Below are 15,671 nucleotides of genomic sequence, written 5' to 3'. Positions count from 1 at the left end.
CTCCCGTTAATGCAGTATATTGTAATCCATTTTAGTCACTTAGTGCAGCAGCTGTGTTTGACAAAACCTGCTGTATTAGTTCCAGCTGAGAGTCTAGTCCTCTTATGACTATAGTGGTCTGCATCTTGCAAGTCTTGTTTCCTGCTCAGTCCGTCGTGTGATATCACGTTCGTATTATGAGAAATCTCACTTTTAGAGAAACACTCAGATGTGGTTGGGGCCAAGGGAAGGACAACAGATTAGACTAAATAGGGTTAGTGATTTTTCAGTTTGAGTGATTTTGAAAAATCAAATTAGAAGTGAACTGGGGAGAGTGCAAGGGGAAAACACTGATAGGAGGAATGTGGTCAGATCTTTTTGGAAGGCAGTTTGGCCATTTTTATCAAGAGCTTTACTTTTGCACACCCTTTTCCCCAACAATTCTGTTTGCAGAAGCTTACCCTAAGGAAATGATCATGAGCGTAGTGGATTTGACCACAGCGACTATCATTGCATGTTTAAAATAGTGGGAAAATTAAAATAACTTTAAATGGAATACTATGCGCCATTTTTTTGTTTTCAATATATGTTTTTAAAAATAATTATTAACTTATTAATATTTATTTATTTGGCCGCATCGAGTCTTAGTTGCGGCATGCGGGCTCTCTAGTTGTGGCGCGCGGGCTCCAGAGTGTGCAGGCTTAGTTGCTACGCGGCATGTGGGATCTTAGTTCCCCGAGGAGGGATCAAAAGCGCGTCCCCTGCATTGGAAGGCAGATTCTTAACCACTGGACCACTAGGGAAGTCCCACCGTTTTTTAATGATGAAGAAAAACAGTTAATGACGTGGGAAATTTTCACAAAATATTGTTACAGTAGAAAAGCAGGTTGACAATAGTGTATAGACTACAATTCCATCTTTGTGTAAAAGAAGGAGAGCTGTTGGAAGTATATTTACCAGAATGCAAACATTGTTTCTCTCTGAATGGGGTAAAATGGGTGATTGGTATTTTCTTCGTTCATTCAACTGTATTTTAAAATGACCACAGATAGTTTTGATTCATATAGAATTGGTTTTCATGTTTCCTAAATTTTCTCCTAAAGCTTAAATTCACTCAGTTAAGCCCTTGATCCATTTATAAAAAAGAAAAAAGACATTTTGAAAGAGTTTTTCAGAGGGTGGGAAGGAAGGTGAGAAGGAGAGGAGAAGCAGCACCAGACATGAGGGAGAGCAGAAAGAATCTGTGGGGATTTTGGGTGAGTGTCTCCTGTGGGCTAGATGCTTTATTTCATTCTTTAATTTTCTACTTATCACGATCTACTGCAGGCAGTAGTAGCCTATTCTATAAATGAGAAAATCTAGAAGCTGAAAAAGTTGCAGAAGCTCCCACCACAGCTCAGCATGAAGCAGGGTTTAAGCCAAGGTCTCTGGTACCAAAGCCCGAGTGAAACCTCTCCCATCTTTCTGCTTCTCCTGAATCAACTCCGAGAGAAAAATAAGGCGAAAGTTAAATCACATTTTAGTGTCTTGTCCACTGCCTCAAGAGCATTGTTGTATCTTAGTAAGGAAGAAAAAGTTGACTGTACGTGGAATTACCTTTTCCCCTGAGCTATAAGGAGTGATGATAAGGTTGGAAGTTCTCTCTGGGCTTAACTACTTGACCTAGTCACATACGTAGTTACATTCAGAGCACTCACTGGTTTTACAACGAAATCAAATGCTGAGAGAACAACTGAAATAACCTGGTTCCTCAGAGTCAGCGTGAGACTAGTTCATTCATTCCACAGTACAGCATAGGTGGTACAGTGGTGAGCATAGCTACCTTCCATTCATTCTACAGACAGTTGAGGGCTTGCTCAGAGCTGAGGGTGGCATTGGGCTCTGAGGTAAAACGTTCCGTGATAGACAACTCCTCTGCCCTTCTTACAGTCTAGGTTTTACTTCAGTGTGACTCATTTTAATCAAGGACTGTAGTGCCTTTGATGTGCTTGAAGGAAGGAAAATAACGTCTACTGCAAGCTGTTTCCCTTTGTGTCGACTGAGGATGAAACATGGAGTTTACACTGAGTACAGAGTTCTTCCTCATGTTCCCACCCTCTCCAGGCTCGGGAGAGGACGGCTCCTCAGGGCACAGCTGTTTAAACTTTTATTGTTAACAGTTTATGATCAGGTATTCCAGAAGTTACCCTTAGAATCCTAAATAATCATATGGAATGTTTTAATTGCACTTTTGACAGAGGCAGGTCAATAATATGGGAAGTGTGCATCACCAATAGAGAAGATGTGACTTCTTTAATCAAAGACAAGTCCTGTATTTTCTTCAAAGACATTTATGACTTTACTTTTCACTATTAAATCTTTGATCCTTCTGCACTGATTTGAGGGTGATCTGGGTTTTTCTCTAAATGTTAGCTGGTGCTCACCAACATCATTGAATAATAATCCGTAAGGTTTCCTGAGCCCTTTTTCCGCACATTGTGGAGCGCTTTACCTGATCGAATTGCCTTATCTAATCCCTACAGGAACTCTCTGTGAGAGTCCAGTTGGCATTCCCATTTTACACCCTGGGAAACTGCTTTCATTAAGTAAAGTCACTTGTTCAAGGTCACACAGTAAGCCAGGGGCGGACAAGGACTTGTTCTGTCTGCCTGATGCCAGAGCCTCCTCTATAGCAATAAGTTAGACATTTATGTGAAAACTCAGCCTTTTCTTTTCTGGTTTATAAAGGTACCTTTATTTTACATGAAATTCTTTCAATACAGCTCTGATTTTTAGTTATTTCACCACAATGTTTTAATTGCTATGGCTTTATAATTGTGTGTTTTAACATCAATACAGTATACCTACCCTCATTTCTCTTTCAAAAATAATTTTGGATAGTCTTAATGTATTTAGCTTCTAGTCTTATATATTTATGCCTGGTTAACAGTTTGACACGTTTCCCTTCTCCAAAATGTTTTTTAATTTTTGACCTAAATCGCATATAATTTAAAAATTAATTTGAAGAGAAAGTGAAATATTCACAAGAATGATGTTTCCTATTTAGGAACATTATATGCACCACCCTGTATTCAAGCTTCCATTTATATACTTCAGAGAACCTTTAAAACTTTTTTAATATATCTCTTGCCATTATCTTGCTGTATTTATTCCTAGATATTTTCTAGTTTGATACCATTATGCTGGAACTTTTCCAAATAGTTTTTATCACAAGTATAAAAGATTGCTACATCTGGTCACCTTACTGAACAGTTTTATGATTCCTGGATGTTTTTATGATGTTGGCTTTTGAGGCAGATAATTAATTCATCTGCTAATAATCAAATTTTCATTTCTTTCTTTTCAGTATTTAAAACTTTTTTATGACTAGAGATTCCAGAACAAAGTTGAGTATAAACTATGATAGTAGGAATTCCTGTATTTATTTTAGTTAGTGTTTTACTTTTTATATTTGCTTTTGGTTTCTGCTATAAGAATTCATCTGTTTACTCAGGCATGCTTTAGGAGGATTTAGAATAGTGTTTATAGTGCTTAATTCTAGAGACCATTGGGGAACAAGTGGGCACATGGAGTCCATTCTGCACACATGTTGCCTTTCAGGGCTCTAAAAGGTGGCCTCCAGTAAAGGGCAGGGGTTCCCTCTTCCTCCTCGGGATTTCCAAGCTGTCTCCTTATGTTTGAAGTGTTTCTGCTTTCATCTCCACTACAGAGTTTATTTTTATGACCTTGAGTACTTGTGGTTTAGCCTTGCCTCACATTAGGTTAGCCTCTTTGTTGTAATTTAGTGGACTGGGAGATACTATGCCCAGAAGCCTTAAAAGCTTTGCTGGAAGTGCTCTCAGGCACTTGTCTTCGTAGAACAACAGGAATAAAAAGAATGGGTGGAGCTTGGGCAGTGCCTGTGGGTATCCCTCCCACTGCATACCCTGGAATCTTCTGTAAGGCTGGGGTGGCGGCCTCACTAGTGTGTTAGTTCAGGCTGCATTTAGGTAACTAACCAGGCGCTGCAGTCCTGGAAGTGATGTCATGAAGTCATTTAGTTTTCGTTCTTATGGGGAAATTGCTTTTGGTATACAACCTTTAGGGTTTCATTGCTTTTTCAGAAGCATATTTCTCATTAATATCAAAGAGCAACTGAACATTCTTCATCATGTTAAAGAAATTCACTCCTATTCTTAGTTTTCTAACAGTTGGATTTTTAAAAATTTTATTCTTTTTAAAAATATAATAATGGCTGTTTAATTTCATCAGATGATTTTTTGACATGTATCAGAGTGATCAGATATGGTTTTTTTCCTTTAAGCAATTTATAATCATCTATCACATTAATGCTATATCACTCCTGTATTTCTGGAATGAAACCTTTTGCTTATGGTATAATTCTTTTAACACCCTACTCTGTTCAAATTGCTGTTTACTTATGTTGACTGCAGTATTATTAATTGCATTTGTTAAACACTTACTCTGTGCCAGGCTCTGAGATAAACACTGTGCCCATTTTCTCATTTAATCTTTTGAACAACATTGTGAGGTCTCCATTTTACAGATAAGGAAACGGAGGCACAAAGATTTCAAGTGACTTGTTTAACATTGCACAGCTATGAGGGTTGCTTGGTGAACCCAGCTTGTTTTGACCCCAAAACCAAATAATAATCAGAAAAATGTTGGGTGACATAAGGGAAATGGCACATGACCTGACTTTGATTAATATCATCAGATTGCCATAACCAAATGCATCTGTTCCCAGTTTAGGGCTATGTCTGTCATTGGAAACAGATTTTCCTGTTTACAAATCAGGGTACCCTTTTCTTAGATCTAGAGAGACATAGACGGTTGTTGCTGTCTGAATTCACATCTTTTGGATGCCATGGAAACCATCCTTCCTCTTCAGACAAGTGTGTAGTGGGTCCTGTGCTTTCAGCTTCGTGTACCTACTCAGATGGTCTTATGATAGAGATGGAAGGAAGGGAGAGAATTGATTGTTCAAGAGGAATAAGGGAAGAAGGGGCACACACACCCGGTAGATGTAAGGCCAGAGAAAAATTGGTTCTGATATAATTTGAAAACCTGATAATTTTCAACGTTCTGTTTGTGCTTGTTCAGATAGTTGATAATAGAAAAAACAAAGCTACACACTGACTTTTCTATCCTTCCTCTATCTATGTAGAGCTTATGGAATCAAGATCCAGGGAATTCACAGGTATCTCTTTGTTTCTGTTTTCAAGTACAATAATGGATAATGTCCACTGTCCTGACTTCACTCAGTCCCCAGTGGTCTGTGCCAGGAGCCAGATGCTCAGGTTTCAGTGACATTGACATTGTCTCATTCTTGCTGGAATTTTTCCAGAACTGAAACATATAACCAGAGCTGCATTCCTGAACACCTCCATCCACCTTCCCCTATCCCCCTTCTCCCCAGCACACTCACATTCATACCTGAGATCACTACTTGAATCCTCAAAAATCCCCTCTTTGGATCTGAACCTCTTTTATCTTTTCCCATAAACGTGTTCTCCACCTGTGGTAGGCAGAATAATGCCCTCATGCCCTCCCACCCTCCCCAAAAGATATCCGTGTCCTAATTTCCAAAACCTATTAGGTTACACAGCAAAGGCGAATTAAGGTTGTAGATGGAATTAAGGTTGCTAATCAGCTGACCTGAAGGAGGAGCACATCCTGGATTATCCAGGTGCCCAGTATAAACATGAGGGTTCTGAAAAGTGAAAGAAGGTGGCAGAAGAGAAAGATCTAGAGAAACGGCAGCATGAGAGCACATGGCTTGGTGTTGCTGGCTTTGCAGATGGAGGGAGGGACCTTGAGTTGAGGAAAGTGGGCTACTTTTGACGTGAATAGGCCAGGAAACCGGTCTTCCCCTATCGCCTCCGGAAAGAACTGCCTGCTGACGCCATGAATTTTGCCCGGTGAGACCCACGTCAGACTTGGAAGATACAGAACTGTAAGATAGTACGTTTGTGTCTATTTTTTATTTGGAGCCACTAGATTTGTGGTAATGTCTTACAGTAGCAATAGGAAGCTAACACATCATGTCATTCTCCTAACCCCGTCTTGGTGCCCCTCACCTACCACTCCTCGAGCTCCTGCTGCCCTGCTTGCATGTCCTAATCCCAGAGGTGGCCATGACAGCAGGGGATTTGCTTATTTCTTGCATGGTCTGTCACCCTGATGTTGAGACCCACCCCTGGGGGAACCCTTACTGCTTCTTCTTGTTGCTTCTTTCGGTATTCATTTTATTAAAACCTGATCTTTGCCACAATAACTCTTCCAAATGTCACAACCCCTTAAACCCCCAGTCCTGTCTTCACCTCCTTACATTTTAGCAAATAACTTTACTGACAGGGTTAACACCATCTGTCTTGAGATCCCTCCACTTTTCACCTCAGGACCTCTGTGACCTCCCAGTTACCTGTTTCCAGGTTTCCATCTCTCATCCTCAGGGTAACATTTGACAGTGTCAGTACAACTTTAACTTTTTTCCACGCCTTTGTGACATTACACTCATTTTCCTATCTTTTCAATCCTCCCCACCTGTCAATCAGCCACACTTCTTTTCGCCCCCCCGCCCCCAAATCTAAGCCTTCCTTAGGTTCTGTTCTCAAACCTCGGATATTCTCTTGGCAGTTGTAACCTCCACGATTTCACAGGTCACCTAGTGAAAGGATTCCTTTACATCCGACTTTTATGCCTTTTCAGACCCTGGACATTCTCCTGAACATCACCTTCTTTTAGCCCCAACACATGGAGAGAGAAGAGTCTTTCTGTAAACATATCTAGCATCTCCTCAGATGCAGGAGGCAAGAGCCTTGTTTTCCGGACACCCCTGGCCCTCCTGTGGGCTGGGAAGGGAGGAGGAAGCAGGGCTGTGGGCAGGGCACCAGGTCCACCTGAGGTCAACACGGGTTCTCCCCGTTCCCTGTTTCAGCCCCTCCAGGATTTATGAGAAACGAGACAGGTTAGGCAAAAGGGCTTATGTTTCATTCTTCTAGGGTTTTGGTCAATTTTGTCCCAGTTACATTCTTACTGGGTGGGAAAAACTGGCTCTGAAACTTTTCAAAGGTGGGGCAAAGAGGAGGTATAGTTGCTTTGTTCTGAATGGCTTCTGAGGATGACCTGGCCAATTTTCTCCTCTGGCAGTAGATACTTTTACATCATTTGCTTCAGGCTTTTGTAAGCAGGGGAAGGATCCGAATTTGGATAGGTGTAAAGGGCCTGAGGAGGCCTAAAGCTTGAAGTAGAGGCGTCAGGTGTCATTGAGAGATAATTCCATCCTTGTGGATGGCCATGAGTCCTCACCTGAAGTGCTGGAGGCGGAGCCCCCTCCTGAAGCACAGCAAAGTAGCTCTTTCCAAGGAGGCTCGGGTCTCTTCCCCGCTCTCCCCAGTGCCTTGTGGACCATGTGCTGCAGAACCCATATAGATAAGGTATCCAGGACTTCGCTTATTGAGACACGCAGCCGGCCATCTTGAAAACTTACTGCAAGAAAATATTTAGGAAGTAATATGAAGCCTTTCCTTGGGCTATACTGATATGAAGACATTTGGGTCCTTAGAACGTGCCAGTTACTTCTCTGCTTTCTGTATTCAGTCAACTTTAAAACTTAGTGTTCGGGTTGTGGCTTTGATTGGTTCCGATGATTTTCCTGGTGTGATGCTCTATCAGTGAAAATGTTACCCACCATCAAACTTGTCAGCCTCATTGATCTATATTGGAAAGTTCATGCAAGCGTATATAACGGGTATCATATTAAGGCACAGGATGCTCAAAGATGGGTACATTACGGTCTTTACCTCAAGTATTTCAAAATCTTAGACTCTGGCGGGTTTTTGTTTTCCTTTAATAATACTACTGTGATTGCCATTTTTCTGGCCTACCCACTTGTGCCAAAGGAAAGTAATTTTTTACTAATTCAGGTGTACATAGTTAAGTTTATCCTGAAAGTTCAGCCAGCACCTGTCTTTCTTTGGCAGCTGAACAGTATGGAAACTCTCATGATTTGGTGGCTTACAACAGTGCCCCCATTGGGACCAGAGATGATTATGCACAGCCTATGGAAGGGCATGGGCTGAAGCTGCCACAGATGGGAAACAGCAGCTTAGGTTCTAGAAATAGGAAGCACCTACAGAAGGACATGCAGAGACTGTGCTGAAAGCACGAGGACCTAAAGGGACAGCTGTTTATGGTGACAAAGAGAAGGGCAGGAGTGTGGGACAGAGAGTGGAGCTGAGATATTAACAAGAATGAACACCAGGTAGATGATAAGAGTTGTAGAATACTGTGATTGGGTTTTTCAGTAGGCTGTGTGGAGTCTCCTGACCTGCAGAATTTGGAGATCTGAAAACCACAGTCAGTACAGGCTCACCTTCCTGAAGTAATTTAGATGTGGTCACCTGACAGAAGGGAGGTCATTTTTTACAGCAGAGGGATTTTTCAGGGTGTCTCTGGTTCTACAAATGACTAGAAAAGGATACAAATAGCAGCATCTATTTTTTTTTTCTTGGTTCTTAATTTAAAATAAGGTAAAGGAAATACTTAAAAGGCAGTAAATCCCATGTGAATGAACTATTTTCATATTTCTGTGTTACCTTCCAGCGCTCATCCAGTTCACCCACATTTGTTGTGTAGTTGAAATGATACAGTTGGTTTGCATGTGGGTGTGGGGAGTTGTAGGACCTGAGATGTAGAGGGATGCGTTAATCACACTTCAGAGTGCGTGGCTTGTCATCACTGGTCAGAGCTGGGCCCTTCGTTATTTATTCATGAGTTCCTTTTTATCGTCATTCCCCACTCCCGTTTCTCTCCCCGCTCCACTCCATTCTATTGTGTTCAATGTGTATAGGCTTTTGTCTGGATGTGGCCTTGAAAAATGAGTGTAGTTGTTTTGTGGACAGCTTTTTAAAATATACATAATGATACCATTCTGTACCTCTCATTCTGTTTCTCTTGATGTAAACATGTCGCAGTGTATACTTCTGGCTTGTTTTGCGCTGGGATTCTAGGCAGTAATTAGATATATTTTGCTTACCCTCCTGCTCCCCACTGCCACAGATACTGTTGTTCTGTGTACCCTCCAGCAGGTTACTTCATGATATCTCCTGGGAGAGGATGTATATCTGTGGGTTAGTTTGCTGACTCATACGGGCTACATATATACTTAATTTGCTGGGATGGCTGTACCAGTTGACATTGCTAGTAGCAGTTAGCATCTTTGCCAACACTAGAATTATCCAGCTTTCTGATTTTTGCCACGCTAATAGATGTAAAATGATGCTACGTCTTAATTTGCATTTTTCTGATCTCATACAAGTTAGAGCATCTTTTCATAGTTAATTCAATTTTGTACTTTTTGTCACTTAATTTGTATCCATTGATATAGGTCTCTCTGGTTTTCAGTGTCTGGGTTGATACATTTAATCATAACAATTAGGTTGAATCATATGCAGCTGCCAAACTATCAGATTGACCAGTTTGACCCTTAAAAATAGCAAAATCTGTGGTCCAACTTAATATGTTGTTGAACATGTAGGTCTTTACAAGTTTTCATTAGTATAAATAATACTGCAGTAACCATATGCTGTGCATAGCATTTTTCTTCTTTTGAATTTTTCCTTAGGATAAATAAGGGAAAGATTACTGAGTCAAAGAATGAACATTTTTATAGCTATTGTTACATATTAACAAATCACCTTCTAAAAGGGCTGTACTGATTTACATTATACATCATTATACATCATTTATATCATGACTGTACTAGTTTTACTTTAACTTCGTCTTTATACATTATCATTTAAACGAATACTTGAATAACTATAAAGCATAACCTCATTGTTATTTGTACTATTTGATCACAGTTAACATTAATCATTTATTCAAGTACACATGGATGAACAATATGTTTTTATGAGTTTGGTCTGTTTGTACATTTAGTCCACTTTTCTTTTAATCTTTTTTTTTTCAAAGTCAATTCGAAAGTGGGTTTTAATATACTGTAGATTACCCTATCCTCAATTTCTGAAAATGAAATCATTCACTTATATACATTTTATTCTTCAGATGACAATCAAAACAAAACACATGATAAAAAAGAAAAGAAGATGGTGGTTCAGAAGCCCCAGGGTACTATGGAATACACTGTAAGTATAAACAGGTAGAATGAAAGTTTGTTCATACCACTAGATTTACATAATATTTCTCCCTGACACATCCTGCCCCTTAGTCATTTCTCTTCCTTACTTATTTTTTCCCTGGGTATACCTGTTACTTGAATTACCTTTTGATATGCCAAGGATGACCAATTTTAGATGTCCATCCCAGACATGCTTTCTGAGTTCCCAAACCAAAGATTCAGTTGTCTACTCAAACATTAACTTAGACCTCCGTGCTTGGTCTTTGTTCAAGAAGCAGTGGCTCCATCACCCATACATTTCTACAAACCAGAACCTTAGCCTTAACATCTTCTTCCCATTACTCTCCATGTTCAGTCTTCCTTTCCGTGACCATCCAGCAAGTCTAGGCCAGATCCCTTCATTTTTCTCTCTCATGGAATCACGTTCCTTTACATAGTTTATCTCAGTTTAACAATATTGATTCACTAGTGTGATTGTTATATCTAGATTGTGCCTTAATTCATATACCCATGGAGAGAGACTAGGTCCCTCTTTGGTCACCACTCTACTTCTGGTGCTTGCAGGGTATAGGCCTCCATATGGTTCAATCAACACATGAATAATGCAATGCATGTGTCCGTTACTGCACCTCCATATTAATGTGCTTGTCTCTTTCATTGCGCCATGAGCTCCTGGAGCCCAGGAACTGTGTCTGCTTATCCTAAGCCTGGCATAAAGTGTGCACTCAGTTATGAATCTGTTTTAATTCACTTTGAGCTAGCATTGCTGAAGAGTGATCTCTGACTTCTAGAAAGAAATTAAGTGCTGTTGCCATTGCCCCTGTGTTTTCCTCATGTGTATTTATTTTTTACTCATTATTTGTGTGCCATGCCGGGCCCTATGTAAGGCAAGCAGCAAGGCCTGTCCCTCCCTGCCATTTCTTCTGGAATGGTGAATCCTCTCCAAGCTTCTATAGCATCACACTGAAGAGCCCTGGCACCAGCATTTCATGCTCAGTGCTCTGTGAATATCCCTAGGCATCTTTCTATGGTTTATAGGCTTGGTCCTTTCCAGAAAGGATTTGGGGGTGATTATATATCTCACATTACCACTGTCTACAATATATTGTTGATCCCCATAACACTTAGCACAGTTCCTTACCTCCTAGAAGACACTGAGGAAGTGTTGGATTATTTATCATTAATAACAATATTAATTCTAAAGCCATGTGTGTATCCTACAGTGTGATTCACGAGCCCCTCCAAGGAAATGAGAAGTATCTTTGCTAGGAGATGCTTCACATAGGATGTACTAAATAATGCAGTGAGAGTAAAAAAAATCAACCCCAAATTAATTCATATATGCAGGTGATCAAATTAGTAATTCAGATCTGTCCACCTGATTGATTTATGTTATGGAGATTAGTTTTAGTTGGCAAGTTACTTTGTGCACTTGTCGTCAGAAATAAAAGGTGATCCATAACTTCATGTTTAGAGAACCAGGACCAGAACCACTTACCCGATTGCTTATATTGCCCCAGAGCTGTGGATGTTCAAGCATTCTGTTTAGTTTCAAACATTTAATGATACCAATATCCCTCCCAGGGTCTCTAACTTGGTTCCATATGTATGTCCTATCCTTGTGTAATAACGGCAGATTGTTAAAATTTTTCTCCTTTCCTGAAGCCCCTATACATAGTATCTTCAAGTTTTTGTGTAAAAATATGAAGCCAATTTATTGATCACTTGCCATGAAGTAAGTGCTCTTGAATTAGAAATTACAATTATGTATCTCAATTTGGATGAAGAAACGGAGGTACAGAGAAGTTAAACAAATGACCCAAGATAACACACCTGGCAAGTGGCAGATTTGGAATTCAGGTCCAGCAGTCTGGCTCTAGTCTATATTATCAGTCTGTGTCTTATACTGATGCTAAACCCTGAAACCCCCCGGATTTGAATATATTATGTAAATATATAATATTTGAAAAAAATATATTTTAAAGAAGTTTTTTCACTTTAGTACAGGTGATTTTGCTCAGGGTAAGGTAGGGGCATAGGTTAAGTTCTCAATGATTTTTTAAAAAATATACGTATTTATGTCTTGTTCTAGAAATACTTTGAGGTAATTTTAATGCAGTCTGTAACTATGAACTTGGTTAGCCTGAGACAGTTCATCTAGTTGGTGGGTTTTTGACACTTAAGGGCAGTGAGTGGTAAGTTGAATTCTACATCTGTACCTTTGCACCTGTCCACAACCTCCTGCAGCCACCTCAAATTTCTACCTATAATTCACGGCTCCCCTGGTGGAGCCAGTTCTGCTTACGGGGTCAGCCACCAGTGCTCACCCAGGGCTATAGTTGGGAACTTCTCAGTGACACTCGCCAGAATGACCTCCCGCTAACAGATTCCATCCAGTGACCCTGGAGAGGGAGCCTGTCCTGGGATATTGACCTTACCAGAGGCAGCAGACTTCTTTTTGGGTGGAGCTTTTTCACTGAAGTTTCACATCTTCTTACTGCCCTTTTTATTCCTATTCCCCTTCTATTAGAGAAGGAAAGAAACATGTACACCTGAGACATATCACAAGTTTTATAGATTTAGAGAATAACACTAATTTGGCTGACCATGGGAAATTGTCATTTTTAATGTCAGTGAACAATTTTTGTAGCTAATCTGAAGTTCTTTTAGATTTCCCTGCCTTGCACTTTTTTCATTCATCAAATATTTAAGTGCCTTCTATGTGTCAGGCACTGTGGGGGAAAAGGCCATTAACAGGCCACAATCCAGGAGCCTAAAGTGCAGTAAAGAAACAGGCAAATAGACAGACAGAAAAATGCAAAGAGAGAAAGTAGTCCTATTACCCCTAGGAGTGGTACTGTCTGTAATGTTTCTTTTCTTCTTAGCTTTATATTATACCTCACGCTCCGTCTACTCCATACACCTAAGTTGTGCCAGAGTAAGTTTAGAAATCTATTAGTGGACAGTGAAATTTGAAGATAAGGGAGCCCAGAAATGAATAATATCTAAGACTTTTTTTGTTAAGAATTGAGAATGTGTTCGCTTTTTTCATAATACATTTGGATGTATGTGTTACATTTTTATTCACTCATATCACAAATAGATTAATGTTGTCTATCAAGAGGAAGGTTTTGTTTGTTTTTTGCTTTGTGTATTGAATCTTGTTTGTTTGATTATTCTAGGCTGGAAGCCAGGACACCCTAAACTCCATAGCACTGAAATTTAACATCACTCCCAATAAACTAGTGGAACTGAATAAGCTTTTCACACATACTATTGTTCCAGGCCAGGTAATGATTTTCTTGTTGAATTTTACTTTAGAAATTTTGCATTTATTTTTGTTGCCATTTTTAATGACTCACTCTTAGTGTCACAGGATTATCATCAGTGATAATGTGCATTGGTTCAGTCTTCCATTTAGATCCAAGACTTCTGAAAGCATCCTGGTACTTATGAACTGTTCAGAGATGAATGCTTTGCAAATGATTAACACAGTTGACAAGCTATCATTTGTGTTATAGATGTTTCCATCAAGAGAAGTTAAATTAATGTAACTTTTTTCCCTGTAGAATTTCATACAGATATTCTTAGAATATTTAATTTAGAATTGCAAGTTTCAGTTTAGTCCACTCCTGGGGTACATTATGGTCATTGTTTTGTTTTAAATTAGGCAAAATTTTTGTCATTTTGGTCTTGATTTGATACCATGACAAAAGAAGTCAATCCAGCCAAAGGTGGAGACATTCAGTGGGACCATCAAGAAAAGCCTACAGACACACAAAAAGATGCTCAACATTGCTAATTATTAGAGAAATGCAGATCAAAACAGCAATGAGGTATCACCTCACACCAGTCAGAATGGCTGTCATTAAGAAGTCTACAATAGGGCTTCCCTGGTGGCGCAGTGGTTGAGAATCTGCCTGCCAATGCAGGGGACATGGGTTCAAGCCCTAGTCTGGGAAGATCCCACATGCCATGGAGCAACTGGGCCCGTGAGCCACAATTACTGAGCCTGCGCATCTGGAGCCTGTGCTCCGCAACAAGAGAGGCCGTGACAGTGAGAGGCCCGCGCACCGCGATGAAGAGTGGCCCCCGCTCGCCACAACTAGAGAAAGCCCTCACACAGAAACGAAGACCCAACACAGCCATAAATAAATAAATTTAAAAAAAAAAAAAAAGAAGTCTACAATAATAAATGCTGGAGAGGGTGTGGAGAAAAGGGAACCCTCCTACACTGTTGGTGGGAATGTAAATTGGTGCAGCCACTATGAAGAGCAGTATGGAGGTTCCTTAAAAAACAAAGCTACTGTATAATCCAGCAATCCTTCTCCTGGGTATATATCCAGAAAAAAACAAAAACTCTAATTCAAAAAGATACATGCACCAGTGTTCATAGCAGCACTATTTACAATAGCCAAGACATGGAAACAACAACCCAAGTGCCCATACACACAGTGGAATATTACCCAGTCATAAAGAAGAATGAAATATTGCCATTTGCAACAACATGGATGGACCTAGAGAATATTATACTTGGTGAAATAAGACAGAGAAAGACAAATACTATATGATATCACTACACATGAAATCTAAAACATAATGCAAATGAGTCTATATACAAAACAGAAATAGACTAACAGATGTAGAAAACAAACTTATGGTTACCAAAGGAGAGAGGGAAAGAGAGAGAGACAAATTAGGAGTATTGGATTAACAGATACAAACGACTATACATAAATAAATAAGCAGCAAGGATTTACCATATAGCACAGGGAACTATATTCAATATCTTGAAATAATCTATAATGGAATATAATCCATTCCAATCATAAATGAAATTGACATGTCATATAATTTTGCCATTCTCGGTTAATCCAGCAATTTTTTAAATACCTTCTGCATAAGATATTCTTATCTTTCTACTTGAAAACTACACTTAGCCAATAAATGTAAATGACCCAGTCATAGGCAGATCCTTGCTGAGGCCAAGTTTCCAGTCCCATCTATAGAACTACTTGGTTGCCATGAGCACATTCCGGTTCCATTGTTGACTTACTAGACCATGTTCCTGCATCTCTACATTATAGTGACATTTTTATTCAGGATGTATACTGCTTCTTCTAAGTATAACTTCATTCAGGCAATGGTGGTATTCTTTGCATTTCTTTCAAGGGCAGCAAATGAAACCAACAGACCATAAATTGGCCAGTTTGTACTATCATGCTTTTGGTATTTATGTCCTTGTCAAAAGGAGATATTACTATATTGCCGATACCAGGTAATTGAGGGGAAATATGAATTAAAACTTTTAAAAAATTAATAAATTTTTATCTCTAGGGAAATTAGATTTCAGGCACTTTTATTGGGTTTCTTATAATCTGGGGTATCGCTGCATAATGTGTAACTGACCCATAGCAGTGAACCTAGGCTTACTAATTCAGGGCTGAAGACTGTAGTCCTGGAACTTAGTAAAATAATTTAGGGTGATTCCTTATTCATTTACTAAGTGAACTGGATTAAGGTCCAGTCGTTAATAGGAGGTATTTAATAT

At 39.6% G+C, this 15,671-nt stretch overlaps 1 protein-coding gene across 5 annotated transcripts in view; it reads left to right on the top strand.

Annotated features, from left to right (window-relative positions):
• The window catches only part of NCOA7 (nuclear receptor coactivator 7), a 152,826-nt gene that overhangs the window by 81,402 nt on the left and 55,753 nt on the right, over nucleotides 1-15,671 (top strand). For all 5 annotated transcript variants that reach the window (XM_036871527.1, XM_036871526.1, XM_036871525.1 and 2 more), the window contains 2 exons: nucleotides 10,048-10,127; nucleotides 13,303-13,410. In XM_036871527.1, coding sequence (XP_036727422.1) covers nucleotides 10,048-10,127; nucleotides 13,303-13,410 — 188 coding nt within the window. The remainder of the gene's footprint in view (nucleotides 1-10,047; nucleotides 10,128-13,302; nucleotides 13,411-15,671) is intronic.

The sequence above is a fragment of the Balaenoptera musculus genome, chromosome 12 (genome assembly GCF_009873245.2).
Source record: "Balaenoptera musculus isolate JJ_BM4_2016_0621 chromosome 12, mBalMus1.pri.v3, whole genome shotgun sequence".
NCBI classification, from domain to species: Eukaryota; Metazoa; Chordata; class Mammalia; order Artiodactyla; family Balaenopteridae; genus Balaenoptera; species Balaenoptera musculus.
Note: the sequence above shows the minus strand (reverse complement) of the source record. Positions and strands in the feature narration are given on the sequence as shown.